General features: G+C 33.8%; 1 protein-coding gene across 3 annotated transcripts in view; it reads left to right on the top strand.

Annotated features, from left to right (window-relative positions):
• The first annotated feature begins 2512 nt into the window (after positions 1 to 2512).
• Positions 2513 to 16955, top strand: part of LOC139518117 (importin-5-like) — a 43082-nt gene continuing 28639 nt past the window's right edge. The window contains exons 1-10 of one of the 3 annotated variants that reach the window (XM_071309785.1): positions 2513 to 2640; positions 7821 to 7901; positions 8671 to 8863; positions 10848 to 10950; positions 11745 to 11946; positions 12422 to 12544; positions 14013 to 14133; positions 14774 to 14861; positions 15270 to 15376; positions 15695 to 15819. In XM_071309785.1, the coding sequence (XP_071165886.1) occupies positions 2560 to 2640; positions 7821 to 7901; positions 8671 to 8863; positions 10848 to 10950; positions 11745 to 11946; positions 12422 to 12544; positions 14013 to 14133; positions 14774 to 14861; positions 15270 to 15376; positions 15695 to 15819 (1224 nt within the window). In that variant the 5' untranslated portion in view covers positions 2513 to 2559. Of the gene's footprint in view, positions 2641 to 7820; positions 7902 to 8670; positions 8864 to 8888; positions 8948 to 10847; positions 10951 to 11744; positions 11947 to 12421; positions 12545 to 14012; positions 14134 to 14773; positions 14862 to 15269; positions 15377 to 15694; positions 15820 to 16955 lie in introns of those variants that run through there. The other 2 variants (XM_071309788.1, XM_071309789.1) reach the window with 2 other exon arrangements.

The following is a 16955-nucleotide window of genomic DNA, read 5'->3' as shown; positions in this document are numbered from 1 at the left end:
GTTTATATTGAGTTTTCAGTGGTGGTATTCCCTGTTTGTCTGCCTTCTGGTTGTTTATATTGAGTTTTCAGTGGTGGTATTCCCTGTTTGTCTGCCTTCTGGTTGTTTATATTGAGTTTTCAGTGGTGGTATTCCCTGTTTGTCTGCCTTCTGGTTGTTTATATTGAGTTTTCAGTGGTGGTATTCCCTGTTTGTTTGCTTTCTGGTTGTTTATATTGAGTTTTCAGTGGTGGTATTCCCTGTTTGTCTGCCTTCTGGTTGTTTATATTGAGTTTTCAGTGGTGGTATTCCCTGTTTGTCTGCCTTCTGTTTGTTTATATTGAGTTTTCAGTGGTGGTATTCCCTGTTTGTCTGCCTTCTGGTTGTTTATATTGAGTTTTCAGTGGTGGTATTCCCTGTTTGTTTGCCTTCTGGTTGTTTATATTGAGTTTTCAGTGGTGGTATTCCCTGTTTGTCTGCCTTCTGGTTGTTTATATTGAGTTTTCAGTGGTGGTATTCCCTGTTTGTCTGCCTTCTGGTTGTTTATCTTGAGTTTTCAGTGGTGGTATTCCCTGTTTGTCTGCCTTCTGGTTGTTTATATTGAGTTTTCAGTGGTGGTATTCCCTGTTTGTCTGCCTTCTGGTTGTTTATATTGAGTTTTCAGTGTTGGTATTCCCTGTTTGTCTGCCTTCTGGTTGTTTATATTGAGTTTTCAGTGGTGGTATTCCCTGTTTGTCTGCCTTCTGGTTGTTTATATTGAGTTTTCAGTGTTGGTATTCCCTGTTTGTCTGCCTTCTGGTTGTTTATATTGAGTTTTCAGTGGTGGTATTCCCTGTTTGTCTGCCTTCTGGTTGTTTATATTGAGTTTTCAGTGGTGGTATTCCCTGTTTGTCTGCCTTCCGGTTGTTTATATTGAGTTTTCAGTGGTGGTATTCCCTGTTTGTTTGCCTTCCGGTTGTTTATCTTGAGTTTTCAGTGGTGGTATTCCCTGTTTGTCTGCCTTCCGGTTGTTTATATTGAGTTTTCAGTGGTGGTATTCCCTGTTTGTTTGCCTTCTGGTTGTTTATATTGAGTTTTCAGTGGTGGTATTCCCTGTTTGTCTGCCTTCTGGTTGTTTATATTGAGTTTTCAGTGGTGGTATTCCCTGTTTGTTTGCCTTCTGGTTGTTTATATTGAGTTTTCAGTGGTGGTATTCCCTGTTTGTCTGCCTTCTGGTTGTTTATATTGAGTTTTCAGTGTTGGTATTCCCTTTTTGTCTGCCTTCTGGTTGTTTATATTGAGTTTTGTGGTGGTATTCCCTGTTTGTCTTCCTTTTTGTATCATGTTTTATATCGCCTATCAAGTTGTTGACGTAGTTGTTATGGGCTGTTTCGATTTCCTTATTTATTGTGCGTCTTAATTCTTGCCATTTTCGTTTTATTTTTATATTGTTTTTTTTTTTATAATTTGCGTGTGTTCTGTTCTTTCGTTTTATCATGGTCTTGATGTTTTTATTTATCCATGGTATTGACTGTTTTCCGCCTTTTGATGTTTTAGTTGGTACCGACATTAAATTTGGTGGTTCCTAGTAAAAATTCTTTTATCATGTTCCAATTTTCTTCTACATTCCTGTTGTTTTGATGGCCATTGAAGTATCGGTCTCTAGTAAATTCCCTTGAGTCTTCTCTCATTTGATATCCTTATCGTGATTCGTCAGAGGTCTCAAATAATTATCGTGTATTTTTGTTTTAGTAAAACAAAAATAATAAGGATAAAAGGTAAAACTTATATTTACACTGTACAGATCATATTGCCATGAGCTTAAAACTTTAGATTTTAAAATTCAAAAAATGGATAAAACTTAAAATTGATAAGTTTAAAAATCCTATTGTTTCTTTTTCTTAACTGAAAGCATACTATTAAAGCCATCTTCTCATATGTTATCTCAAAATTCTATGGTGTAGATTATGCTTTATTGCAGAAAATTGGGTTTTCCATGCATAATCTATACAAAATTTGTCAATTTTGAACATTGTGTAGCGTGAAAATAAGCCCGGTGACCCATTCTTTTTATTATTATTTTTTAAAAAGCACGATATAAACTACATTTTGGCAAATTATTCAAAAATTCTATGGATTATAATTTAGACACCCCATCTACCTTAAAAGATAAAAATATGTGATAAGATTTATTTATGTCAGTGATGATAAAAAGTTAACAATCAAACAATCAAACGAGGTTCTTCTTCAGATGTTTCATTAAAATCTAAAAACTCATTAACTCATGTTGTTAATTTATTTTTAACAAAAATTACCGTTAACGTCATTTAACCATTATTCGTCATGCATTAACCTCATTAATGTCACAAGCAGGAAATTGATGTGATATTTGGTGTTGTCATAAAAAAGGAGCAAAGGGCTGATCTTTTTTTCGCCACTGTTAACAATTCATTTCGTCGGAATTGGCCTCAAATGGCAGATAGTTACTGTTTGAATAAATATGATAAGGCCATTCGATAAAATAACGGCTCCTTTTGCCAAGGGAGGTAATTATGGCGGGATGTGAAGGTTAAAGGTGAAGTTTACTATCTGACACCAAACATGGCTGACGAACAAGCACGTTTCGAAGCCCTTTTGCAGGGATTAATGAGTGATGATAACGATTCAAGAACGCAAAATGAGGTAGATCAGATATTTCAAAGTGCTTTGTTTCTACCTTATTCTTGATGTCTTATTTATTATATACCACATTAATCGTTTAGATACGATATACCCACATCCACACGTGGTACACAGATTTACCTTAATGATTAATATTTGGCGCTAAATTATTTTAAAGTATAACTTATAAGACAAAATGATGCGAGGACAAGTCACAAACGTCATGGGTACATTATCTCATCATTTGGTATTGTAACAGTAGTGTTACACGAAGAAGAAGATAATTTATTTCCAATTATGGGCCTCAAAGCACAGGCACTTGTCTCAGAAAAAATATTCTTGTATACCTTAATATAACACAAGGTACTTAACTTGCATTTTAGAAAAATGTCAGGTGGTGACGAAATTCCGTTATATGCCGCTTTCTAGGCTGTCAATCCCACTTAAACTTGTTATATCATAAATCTAAATTGATTTTATCTTTACAATGGTGTACAACATGGGTATCGGGACCGTTCGCCCTAATAACATGTTCGCCCTAGGTCCGTTCGCTCTGAGTTCGTTCGCCCATAGTCTGTTCACCCTACTATAAAAATATTAATATTGAAGGCATTGAAGTTGAAGTAACTTATTCAGATATTTCTATGGTATATATCATGTATATTCTTGAAATTTATTGAAATATTGAAATATTTAAAAGTTTATGGCTTGTTTAGGATAATTAATTGTTCAATGACAAAATAATTCGAATGACTAATTATTGTGATACTTTACTTTTGGTGGATTAATAATAAAAACAAACGTTTTGTTTTGATAAAATATTCAGCTTGAAATTAATAAAAACAATGATGTACAACTCTAAATTATGAAACGGATAAAATTTACAAGTTCATTTATTTATACTCTAGTCTAAGACTAGTCATACTGCCATACATTCATGATTGACTGAATACAAATATCAATAAAGATAAATACATTGTATTCCAGTATTCTACTCTGCAAATCAAAGGGAAAATGATAAATTGATTGCGGCAATATAAATAGTCTGTCAATTTAAAAAAAAACCAACTTTAACATATTTTGTTTAAATACTTAAAATAATGCGGCTAGACAAGAATTAGAAAAAAATTAAAATCAGGGCGAGTGGACCCTGGGCGAACAGGTATCAGGGCGAACATGAATCAGGGCGAACGGACCCGGATTCTACAACATGCCTACATATATGTGAAAACACAACTGGTGAACACAAGGCCGTAACTAAATCTTATTTTAGTGAGGCAAAATAATTGAGCCAAGCGAAGCGAGGCGAATTTTTTTTTTGGAGGGTATGAAATGAATGATGCAAAATCTTGCATTCTAGGCATTTTTAGAGAGTTTGATAATGTTTTGAATTTGGACACTTTTTATATAAATTTTTCATATTTTAAGACTTTTACTAACACCAAATTTTTAACAACTTTATTTAAATTTCTATGTAAGATGATCATCCAAATATCACTGATTTGAGTCTGCTGCCAGAACATAGAACAAACCATTCAGTAGAGTTTGCCAAATTTTTCTATGGCCGGTTCAGTCAAATCGTTTCAGAATCATAATTTGGTCTGCTGATATCCTTATCGCGATGAACATGGAGCATGGCAAGACCACACAATCTCTCGCCACTCATGCATGCTCTTTTCCAAGTTTTTAGTCGTTTCAGGGCAGTCTGTGTTTCTAAAGGTAGCACATTATCATCAACACAATGATCAATGTCTTCTTCCAATTCCTTCTCCATCAGCAATTCGGTAGCAGCTTTTGTTTGCAAAAGGGAATTAAGCTTTCCTGTATAAAGCACCATCATACTACAAAATATTAAACTCGCTTTTATGCTGACAAAGAGTAGACAAACTAGGGATAGAATGAGATAACATACATGTATATGATTCTATCTATAGAGTAAATATATATGATATGGGTACAGGGGAATTGACGTTTTTTCACGTTTACATGTAGTTCTGTAATTTCAAATTATTTCTGGAAATAGTTGGTGGTATTTTAGTTCAAGAATCTATAAATTTAGGGGTTGGGGGTTGGGGGTGTCCGATTCCGAAACCGTGAATATAAAGAAACAAAATTCCGTAGTCCCGAATAAGTAAAGACAAAATCCTGTGTTAAAGGTTCTACCATTCCTCAATAATATCAAATTGGAATATGGGATATTCTTTCAATTTTTAAGGTTAAAGAAACATGGGGCCACCCTTAAAAAATTGTTTGTTTGGCATTGCCGACCCACACTATCAGCAGGTGGGTAGGTAGGTAGGGATTTTTTTTTTTTTTTACATTTAAAAGCTTTATACATGTAAATCATGAAGTCTCTAGACCAATGTTGTCTAAAGCATTGCAGCATTGTTGTGTGTACATGCTGGTGGTTTCTTTGAACGGGGTCAATCGTCAATGTCACATTCTACATCATATGGATAATTTCATGTAAGACAGTCAGTTTTGTTGGCAGAGTTAACCAAAGGACCCAGAAAAAAACACAGAACTGAGGCAGGAAACTGTCAAATTAACCATATAAAATGTACAATGTATGACGTGAAAATTGAACTTTTATTGTGGGACTGCCAATTGAACAGAGGCCTGATGTCACATCTTGTGGTCACAGTTTGGTAAAATTACCATAAGTTAAATGGCTCAACCACTACGGCTCCTTGTACAAATGGACAAAGATTTAAAACTTTTATTGTTTGCTTTGGTTTTATAAACATCACTTTCTACACCGTATGTAATTTCATGGCAGTCAGTTTTGTTGGCATACTATTAAACCGTAGTACTTGAAGGAAAACGGCGGCAACCTGCGGGAAGAAACTGACTAACCTTATAACATATGACATGAAAATCAAACCTTAATTTTGCAACTGCCTAACTAGGGCTCAAACCAATACCTAGAGGCTAGTAATCATACATGAAAGGTGTGACGAACTACCATAGAAACACGCCTATACTGCCCCTGATAAGTTTTGAGGATATAGGATCTGTACCAAATAAGGATAGCAAAATATTAAAAATTTGGAAGGTTGGCACAAATAGACATGGTGTTTATACTAATTTTATCCATTAGTGCAAGGTTTTTCAGGGCTATAGGTTTAAAACCTATGATAAATTCAAAATGGAAATATGCAGCAGGACAGACAATTTTTGCAGATAAATAAATTATGGGTTGTAATGCTTGTTTGATTAACAGAAATCTGGACATGCATTACATGAATACAGATAAATTAATGAGCCCTTTGAATTGTGGAAAAGGAAGGGATTTTATTCATCACTAGTACACTAGATACATTTATAAATATGTTTCTGTCAGTATCTTTTATGTTTTAAGAATTATTTTATTCATGTTAAGAAGAAAGGCAAGAAAAGGGGGAAGTACTTCAATTGACACAAGATGCTAGTCTTTAAAATATGTATGTTTTGTACCAGGCTAGCATCTACTGGTACAAAACTACTATAAACCTGTAAATCTGGGACCGTTTTGGTCTATGGGCTTTAGTGCTTACAGCCATAATTATCTTGAATGCATCATTGTGGTTCTGGCTATAGTAGATACTTTGTTCTCTGGTTCAAGGGAAAATTTGTCAATGATACATTTCAAATATTTAATAAGTTCAACAAATGTAAGAGCCACGCATATTTGTTCTGTGATGTCCCGGTGAAAAACTTCTATCTCATGAAGCAACAAAGTCAAGCAGAAATCATCTATTTCTGCTTGTAGCCTTTACAAAAGATAAAACTTGAGTCCTCTACAAGGTCTCTCAGAACGTTTCTTTCAAAGAATAGCTGAACATTTGATTTTTGACAAAATCCATCTCCCTTAACCAATGCATTGATGCTTTCCCCTGCGGCCTCCTTGACATTACTTTTGGCAAACTTTTTCTATGCCATGTCATTTAAATGTTTGCTCCCAATACTGTGTAAGGCAAGCGCTTTTAAGATCGTGATTTGAAATAAGTAAAGCCAGGAACAAACTCGGCGGATACGATCAAATTCCGGCACAATTTCGATTTTTTTTTAAATAAAAAAAAATAAATTTCTGAAACGCAAATAAAATTATTTGGGCGGCAAGTTTTTCAGTGGGTCGGGCGGCAATGCCAAACAAATGAAATTTTATTTTAGGCCTGGATAAAAACTAATCTATGCATTCATGTTTCATATTATTTATATTTTATTTATCTGTATAGAGAAAGATTAAAGTTCATGAAATGAATACGCAGATAGGACTGCCCCCTTGCGTTGCCCAGTACTTGATTTGTCAAAAGTTTGTGAAATGGAGAAATGAATACGCAGACAGGACTGCCCCCTTCCGAAGACCAGTACTTGATTTGTCAGTCTACTTATCGTTTTTGGATTGTTCTCATGAAGTTATATGCAATACTCAGACTCTGTTCCCCCAAAAAAACTAGTTTACTAGAATTATTCCTTCTTTACCTTCAGTATCGCTTTTCCTTTTTCTGCAAGAGCCTGTTTTTAACTAAAGATCCATGATGATTATCGTTACTAAAAGGACATTTCCAAATTAAACTATTTACGCGACGACTATGTAATAGATAAGGCTAAACTACGCACACTATTTATCAGGATCTCTGATGTGATTAATAATAAAATATAATAAAACCAAAATGTATATGCAGTATAATTAATGTTTATTTCAAAACGGGTTATCTTGAAACGTGGTGCATTCTTACTTTATGGGCTGAGTAATCTTAGGCCGAGTTGACTGTATATAGCGACTGGTTTATGGTAGAAATTTTACCCTCCAGTATCTGTATCTGTATGTAAATAAAGAGGTCGTGGAACCAGTGTAGACAATATTCGAAGAAGTTGTCAGATATGACCGGCGTTTGGACTGTACTTTGCCGAAAGTACAACAGATTGATGTTCAATGACAAATAAATTTACTAGCCCCTCGGGCTACCGCGCCATGGACATTTACTTGCCCGACACTAAAGTTACTAGTCTCTGGCTAGCGGGCTAGCGTTAGTGTCGAACCCTGGATATAGGGTCTGATATAACAGGTCCATTATGATATTTCATTTGTAGAAACTTCTATACAAGTTGCTAGAAGAAAAAAATCGGAAACAAGACATATAGCACCTCAATGTTCAACAGTGTAGATTAATTATTTTACAACACTTTATATTTAAATTTGTTTTATTGTTTTGTAGGGATTATATGAAAAGATACCGGGCCCTACAAAATTACCAATGTTAGTCCAGTCTATGTCCAATAGTAACATATCTATAGAGGTGAGTACATAAGACAAGCTACCAGCTGGCTCTACCTAATTACCAATGTTAGTCCAGTATGTAGGAATATATCGATGGAGGCGAGTACATATCTTTTGGTGATAAGGGGTTGTGCTGTTGTTCAAAATTGTTAGTTCAGGAAACTAATTGACATGTTAACACAACATCTCCTTACATAAATTTTCATTTTATAAGAGATATTTACAAGGTTTTCCTTAATAGACAGACTGACATGCATGATAAACAAGCATGTGAGAAAAATAAAATTGACTTTGCTTTTTTATGCCCCACCTACGATAGTAGAGGGGCATTATGTTTTCTGGTCTGTGCCTCTGTTCGTCTGTGCGTCCGTCTGTGCGTCCGTCCGTCCGTTGGCTGCAGGTTAAAGTTTTTGGTCAAGGTAGTTTTTGAAGAAGTTGAAGTCCAATCAACTTGAAACTTAGTACACATGTTCCCCATGATATGATCTTTCTAATTTTAATGCCAAATTATAGTTTTGACCCCAATTTCATGGTCAACTGAACATAGAAAATGATAGTGCGAAGTCCAGGTTAAAGTTTTTGGTCAAGGTAGTTTTTGATGAAGTTAAAGTTACATCAACTTGAAACTTAGTACACATGTTCCCTATGATGTGATCTTTCTAATTATAATTCCAAATTATAATTTTGACCCCAATTTCACGATCCACTGAACATAGAAAATGATAGTGCGAGTGGGGCATCCGTGGACACATTCTTGTTTGAGTATATAATTATAATTTCTTTTACAGATAAGAACACTGTCATCTGTTTTATTAAGAAGATTATTTACAAATGAATTTGAAGAAGTATGGCCAAAACTGTCACCAGAACTTCAAGCAGCTGTGAAAGAAAAATTAATGTCTGCTATAACAGAAGAGTTAACTCCCCCTGTCAGACGGAAGGTGTGTGATGCAACAGCAGAATTGGCGAGAAATATGATTGGTAAGTTTCTACTGTAAAGGTTATCTCCCCCTGTCAGACGAAAGGTGTGTGATGCAACAGCAGAATTGGCGAGAAATATGATTGGTAAGTTTCTACTGTAAAGGTTATCTCCCCCTGTCAGACGAAAGGTGTGTGATGCAACAGCAAAATTGGAGAGAAATATGATCGGTAAGTTTAACCCCCTGTTAGACGAAAGGTGTGTGATGCAACAGCAGAATTGGCTAGAAATATGATTGGGCGGGCGGCAATCAAATGTTGTCCGTGCATTAACTCATGAACCATTCAACCAAAGCTTTTAAAATTTTAATATGTTGTTACTGACAACTAAATGAAGGTCAAGTTCAATAATGGCGATTTTGACTTTTACCGTTCAGGAGTTATGGTTCTTGAAAGATTGAAAAATGGAGTTTCCAGTCAAGTCCGTGCATTTACGCATGAACTGTTCTTCCAAAGCTTCCCAAATTTTAATATGTTGTTACCGATGACAAAATGGAGGTCAAGTTCAATAATGACGATTTTGACTTTTACGGTTCAGGAGTTATGGTTCTTGAAAGTTTGAAAAATGGAGTTTCCAGTCGTGTCCGTGCATTTACGCATGAACTGTTCAACCAAAGCTTTTAAAATTTTAAGATATTGTTACTGATGACAAAATGGAGGTCAAGTTCAATAATGACGATTTTGACTTTTACCGTTCAGGAGTTATGGTTCTTGAAAGATTGAAAAATGGTGTTTCCAGTCGTATCCGTGCATTTTCTCATAAACCATTCAACCAAAGCTTTTGAAATTTTTATATGTTGTTACTGATGACAAAATAGAGGTCAAGTTCAATAATGACAATTTTGACTTTCACCGTTCAGGAGTTATGGTTCTTGAAAGATCGTAAAATGGTGTTTCCATTCACGTTGTTGCATTTACTAATGAACCATTCAATCTAAGCTTTTCAAATTTTAATATGTTGATACTGACTACAAAATGGAGGTCAAATTTGATATTGACGATTTCACTTTCAGCATTCATCAGTTATGGTTCTTGTGATATTGCCAGGACACAAATAAATGTTAATAAATCCGGTTTGCTGTCGTTGTGACAGCCTCTTGTTATATTATTGAATGATGCATTTATCATCTTTCGTCCCTTTCAATCATGTTCTATTTAAAGAGCAACTGGCAGGCTTAGTTAAGTTAACTTTGTTTGTGCATTTTTATGCCCCCGCCATAGGGGAGAGGGCATTATTTTTTACTCTTGTCTGTCTATATATATGTCCCATTGTTTGTTTAGGTTCTCTGACTTTAGTTTGCCTCAACCAAATGCTATGAAACTTATACACAATGCTTATTACCATTAAACACAGATCAAGTTTGAATTTTGGTGGCGTCGACCACTATAACCGTTCTAGAGTTATGCCTGGCCCCTTAACAAATTGAAAAAATTCTTAATTTTTCGTTTCCGTTCTCTAACTTTAGTTTGCTTCAACCAAATATTATGGAACTCATACACAATGCTTATTACCACAAAACACAGATCAAGTATGAATTTTGGTGGAGTCATTTTTACCATTCTAAAAATTATATCAATCAAAGTCTCTATCATCTATCATCTATATGTGTGCATAATATAAATTTCTATCTGACGCAGCTCATATTAATTACTTCAATTTCTATCATGCTTTCATTATAACTAGAATGGAAAATAAAGTGTCGATTATAATTCAAAAATCAGTCTTTAAACATGTATACATTATGGCATCAACTGCTGTTAAATGTAGATTTCTCTCCGTCAATTATTCATGACATGTTTCTCTACCCTAATTATTTATGACAAGTTCACATCAGTTGTGATTTTTCATCATTAAACACAATATACTACTTATTTAATTTGTTAGTCCTATCATCAGTCAGGCTTGTGCATCAAATGAATGGGAGCAATACAAACACAATGGAATCATTAGTAATTTAATCATTTTATCTCTCTATCTCTCTTGTAGATGATGAAGAAAACATGAACTGGCCAGAAGTCCTGAAGTTTATGTTTGAAAGTGCAAGTTCTCCAGATTCAGGTTTAAGGGAAAGTGCTCTTCATATTTTCAAGTAAGTGAAAAACAACAACAAAAATCTGTCTAAATATATGTTTATTACAGCCATGCATAGAAGTCAACCTCCTTTTTGCCCTTAAAACTTGAGAAAAGTTTTCGTCTAGTGCTTAACATGCAGGGACTCTCTGGAAAAATCCATTGACTTGAAACTTGGTAAAATGTGTCCATTGAAAAGTTATTTCTTATCCTGAGCCAATTTAACTCCAGTGCTGGTTGATCATGTTGATGGTAACAGGATAATACAAATATTTTTGCAGAATAAATGATTTAGCAAATGATGTTTGATTCTTCATTGTTTCCATGGGTGTGTTTGATTGAGAACAACAGGAAGTAATACATTAGGAAGTTGTTTTAATGCAAATGACTGTTGGTGAATCTTGTATGGAAAACAGATTCATTACAAATATTCTGAAGTTCAAATACGCAATAAATAGATGAATTGTAATATTTATGTCGATGAATTAGTGCTTCAAATTCAAACAGTTTACAAGATGGCATTGACATATCTGCAATTGTTATTTGTATGAAGTTTTTTGAAATATCACAAAAGTAAAAACGTGTATAAAATCATTTATAATCCACTTTAAAATATGATCAACTGATATAACAAAAGTTAAAAAAAAAGGTGGTTGCTATTTTCAAACAAGCATGTTGCAATTCATTTTCATACATTTACCTTCCCTGTTAAATGTTTAAATGACAAATTGTAATGTAGCAAGCTTTTAGTTATATAGAGAACATTTATATAGAAGATGTTTATTTCCATTAAATGTAATATATATATTACAGAAATGTTCCTGGAATATTTGGTAAACAGCAGAGCCACTATATGGATGTTATTAAACAGATGTTAACAAGATGTTTAGCTGACAGGGATAACCCACAAGTTTGGTTTGAAGCCATCAAAGCCTCAACAGCCTTCCTTGTAGCCAATGATAAAAATAATCATTTGTTACATCACTTTAAAGATCTATTGCCTCCAATGATACAGGTCAGTTGATAACCATGGCCTTCCTTGTAGCTAACGATACAAATAATCATCTTTTCCATCACTTTAAAGTAGGGATTGCAAGGAGTACTCAAGTACTTGCTCGGAAGGCTGAGTACTTGAGTACAATTTGAGTACTGAAATATTGGCTACCCTTTTATAAATCTGAACATACTTCTCCTCACATTTAAGCTCACATAATTCCATTTGACATATCCCCTTCGACATGTTCGATGTACTAATTGATATCTATTCCCCAAAAAAATATGTTTATCCTGAGACTGCTATGTGTTGTGGTAGAAAATATTTTTTTTTTGATGTGCAGGACTTAACAAAACCTAGAAACAGACTTTCATTTGAAGTTGTGGATCAGATATCAAAAATCCAATTGCCCTGCAGTGATCCCCTTCACAACTGAGACAATTGTAATGGTGTTTGTACAAGGGTCAACATTTCCATGAATTAATGATAATTTCAGGGTATGAATGAAAGTTTGGCAGCTGATGATGACAGTTTGATGAAATGTTTGATAGAATTGGCAGAGAATGTTCCAAAATTCCTCAGACCTCAAATGGATAATATTATACCATTTTGTCTGAAGGTAATTAAATATATCTTAATAGTGACCTTTAATTTTCATGAATTACTAAAATACAAACAATGACCTATACTGTTGTTTTGAAGACTGCATTTATGTCAATTAGACAGCAACTTATTACACAAATCAAAAACTGAAGACCTCTCTAGTCAATATGGTCATGAACAAAAACAGGGTACAATAGAACAAGCAAGAAGTATTATTTATAGATGTATTAGAAACTCTCTACAATCAACACCAAAGGAAGAAAAACATTAAAATATGATGCACAAAAGTTCTTAACCAGCTGATATGAAATCATGCCTTCCTAGATGTTATTGTCTATACTTTAAGACATTTAGTCATGTATTTTACTGTATCTGAATATTAGGAGGTACATGTACTAGACTGATATTAGTAGAATATCCAACTAACATGTTCAAATTAATATCTATATAGAAATAAACAGATTTTTGTAGGATTGTCAAGATACCAAATGACAAAGATGTAAAAACTGTGCAGCTTTCAAAAATGAGCAAAACTCTAAACCAGCAGCAAGCTATAAAGGCTTCAAATTGCAAATGTAACATACTTCAAACAAAAACACTGATGGCCTAATTTATGTTCAAAACAATTAACTAAAAACAAATATGATATATACTGTGTGCAAAAAACTATAACCACTGACACTAAGTAACAGTCTCAAAACTATAACCACTGACACTAAGTAACCGTCTCAAAACTATAACCACTGACACTAAGTAACCGTCTCAAAACTATAACCACTGACACTAAGTAACCGTCTCAAAACTATAACCACTGACACTAAGTAACTGTCTCAAAACTATAACCACTGACACTAAGTAACCGTCTCAAAACTATAACCACTGACACTAAGTAACTGTCTCAAAACTATAACCACTGACACTAAGTAACCGTCTCAAAACTATAACCACTGACACTAAGTAACAGTCTCTAAACTATAACCACTGACACTAAGTAACCGTCTCAAAACTATAACCACTGACACTAAGTAACCGTCTCAAAACTATAACCACTGACACTAAGTAACCGTCTCAAAACTATAACCACTGACACTAAGTAACCGTCTCAAAACTATAACCACTGACACTAAGTAACCGTCTCAAAACTATAACTACTGACACTAAGTAACCGTCTCAAAACTATAACCACTGACACTAAGTAACCGTCTCAAAACTATAACCACTGACACTAAGTAACCGTCTCAAAACTATAACCACTGACACTAAGTAACCGTCTCAAAACTATAACCACTGACACTAAGTAACCGTCTCAAAACTATAACCACTGACACTAAGTAACCGGACACTAAGTAACAGTCTCGAGACAGAATATGGCTGGATTAAACATGACAGTTGGTGCACAGCCATACCACTAATCTGGGACAGTTTAATTAGATTATTTTAGAGAAATTATAATTTTAAATCAGTATATTGATAATTTTACACAGGTTATTTCTGATGCCAATTTGTCTGACAGTATGAGACAGTTAGGAATGGAGGCTATTGTAACGTTATCTGAAACAGCTCCTGCCATGGTTAGAAAGTTTGGGAAGTACATGCCTCTGCTAGGTAAATGATGGTCCAAAATCAGGACATTAGAAAAAAAGAACTTAATTTATAGATTGTCAATTGGAATTGTGCCCATCATTGTAATTATACTTTTTTCTTTACAAACAAACAAAAAAGCACTTAATTTTTCTTTACAAACAAACAAAAAAGCACTTAATTTTAAACTTAAAACAAAATCTGGCAGTTGTAAAAAAAATATATGTCTAGATTCAACAAATATGACACATAAATACAATAGTGCTTTCTGGTAGGTAGAAATAGCCATATAATTTGGCCCACTTTAAAATAAACATTAAAGTTTTTGTGAAGAATATCAACCAAGTGTTATTACAAATTTTGTTGTTTTTGTTTTAATGTATGCAGTGAAAGACTTAAGATTTTTTCAAATGTATGTTTTTTGCTTCTGCTAGGAAAGTTCTGGTGGTAATGTGGACATTTAAAGTTTTAAAGTTCATATACCAGTCATCAGAAGTTAAAAAATTTATCTTCAATATGAAATATAAATTTTATTAAAGTATAACCTCTGTATGCACATCTATGTGGGAGTCTTGTTCTATTCACTGTAGTATTGTGTCAAATGTAAGCTATTGAGAATTGTGTTTTGTTTATCCCCACAACTTACTATAATACTATATTACAGTACCACAAGTTCTAGCATTGATGGTAGATCTAGAAGAGGAAGAAGATTGGTCCATTCAAGATGAACCAGAAGAAGAAGATACTGAAAGGTAAGTGGGTAAGACTGACACTGGAAGGTTAGAGGACACTAGATATGTAATTATAGAGTTTCTAATGGGAGATGTCATGGCTAAGATAACAGCTTACGAAAATGCTGTAGGTGAATTCATTAGCAGTTCATTTTTGAAGACTTGAATAACAGGAATGATTTTTTAAAGGATAAATGAACATGCGTTTCATTGAAAAAAAATAGCCATTGAAGTATTTAAAACATTGAACTTTTTTGTTCAATTTGAAATATTGTGTGACTATGCGGAAGTGGATTGCATACAGAGAGGTCAAGATGTTGTAAAAATGGTATTTGTTCTTAATAAGCTGTAAGTTTGAATAAATAAGTGCTATAACTTTGTGGTAATTGTTTGTCTCCTTTCTCTAATAAGATGTTTTTCTGTTTATAGCAATAGTATAGCAGCTGAAAGTGCCCTAGATAGACTGGCTTGTGCCTTAGGTGGCAAAACGATGCTTCCACATATCCTAGCAAACATACCACAGATGTTACAGAATGGTAAGTTTACAATGTGAAAGCTAGGCTGCCAAATATCCTAGCAAACATACCACAGATGTTACAGAATAGTAAGTTACCAAATATCCTAGCAAACATACCACAGATTTTACAGAATGGTAAGTTACCACATATTCTAGCAAACATACCACAGATTTTACAGAATGGTAAATTACCACATATCCTAGCAAACATACCACAGATTTTTGACAGGAATCCCACAGGTTTTATGTTAATTTTAATATGTGACTGGAATTCCATAGGTTTTATGTTAATTTTGACATGTGATCGGAGACTGATAGATTTACTTTATTTTGACAGGTGACTGGAGATATAGACATGCTGCATTGATGGCTATTTCTGCCTGTGCTGAAGGTTGTCACCAGCAGATGGAAGGAATGCTTAATAATATACTGGATGCTGTTTTACCATTCCTTAAAGATCCAGTAAGTTATATGTGTGAAACAAACTTTTATTACACTCATACATTTCAAGTAAAGGGATTCTGTTTTTATAAGCAATTTTCTTTGGAAAAAAAAGTTAATAACTAAAATTTAGAACAAAGGTAATTTGTCATATTTTGTATAATTGTAAAAATCTTGTCTGTGAAAAAGTTTTCCTCTAACAGTCTGAATATGCTGAAATTTTCTATTTTTTGTGGAGTTAACCATGGAAGTAATATTGGAAGGAATAACATCGTCGTCACTTCAAAGGTTTCATCTGCGTTACCGCCCATCTTTCAATAACTCGTTAATTGGTTCAATATCTGGCATGGAAGTTTATTCTCCGCATGTGATCGATCAAATCACTGACACTTATCGGTCATTTTCGTGTTCACGGAGAACTACGAACAGACAAGTTTTTGTCGAATATACATGCGAAGTAACCCGAATAGTCCATTCGTTACATTCCGTTGATGTACGCTGCTGAAAAGAGTCATTCGTTCAATTTTTATTTTAGTCCAATTTTTCCCTATTTTTGGTTAGTTTGAACTTAATAGTTAAAACCGACAGCTATCACATACGAAATTGGAGAACAAAGTTGTGTCATTTCAATTTTAAAATTTACAGACAATTAAAAAACCATTTCCGTATAAAGTTAAGAAGATGACTGTACAAAAAATATGTTTGGACACCCTTTATTAAATACTAAAAATCTAAATCTCTCGTGTATTTATAGTCAATTAAATTATTAACAATTCTAAACGGTTCTATCCTTCAATTTAAGTTCTTGATACATAAACTAATTTGTGTAAAAATGAATTTACCGTAAGACAGATAGATGCAAGCCCATTTCGTCGGTTTGTTATATTTTTTGCTGTATAGCTTATTATATTAGTACAAGCATTCCACAATTAACACTTTTTAAATATATATTTACGAAAATATTATCCCCGTTTTAGTTGTCCAGTTTCAATAATGCAATCAATGACATTTATGACATATACATAAATTTAGAATACTTGAAAGTAAATATTATTTCATTCAATCTCGATAAACTTTGCACATTTCAACAGTAAAAAAATCTATGCCTACATTTGCCTACATTATTTTGTTAAACATCATGTGAAACCTGATCGATT

Source organism: Mytilus edulis, chromosome 3, assembly GCF_963676685.1.
Source record: "Mytilus edulis chromosome 3, xbMytEdul2.2, whole genome shotgun sequence".
Lineage (NCBI taxonomy): Eukaryota > Metazoa > Mollusca > Bivalvia > Mytilida > Mytilidae > Mytilus > Mytilus edulis.
Note: the sequence above shows the minus strand (reverse complement) of the source record. Positions and strands in the feature narration are given on the sequence as shown.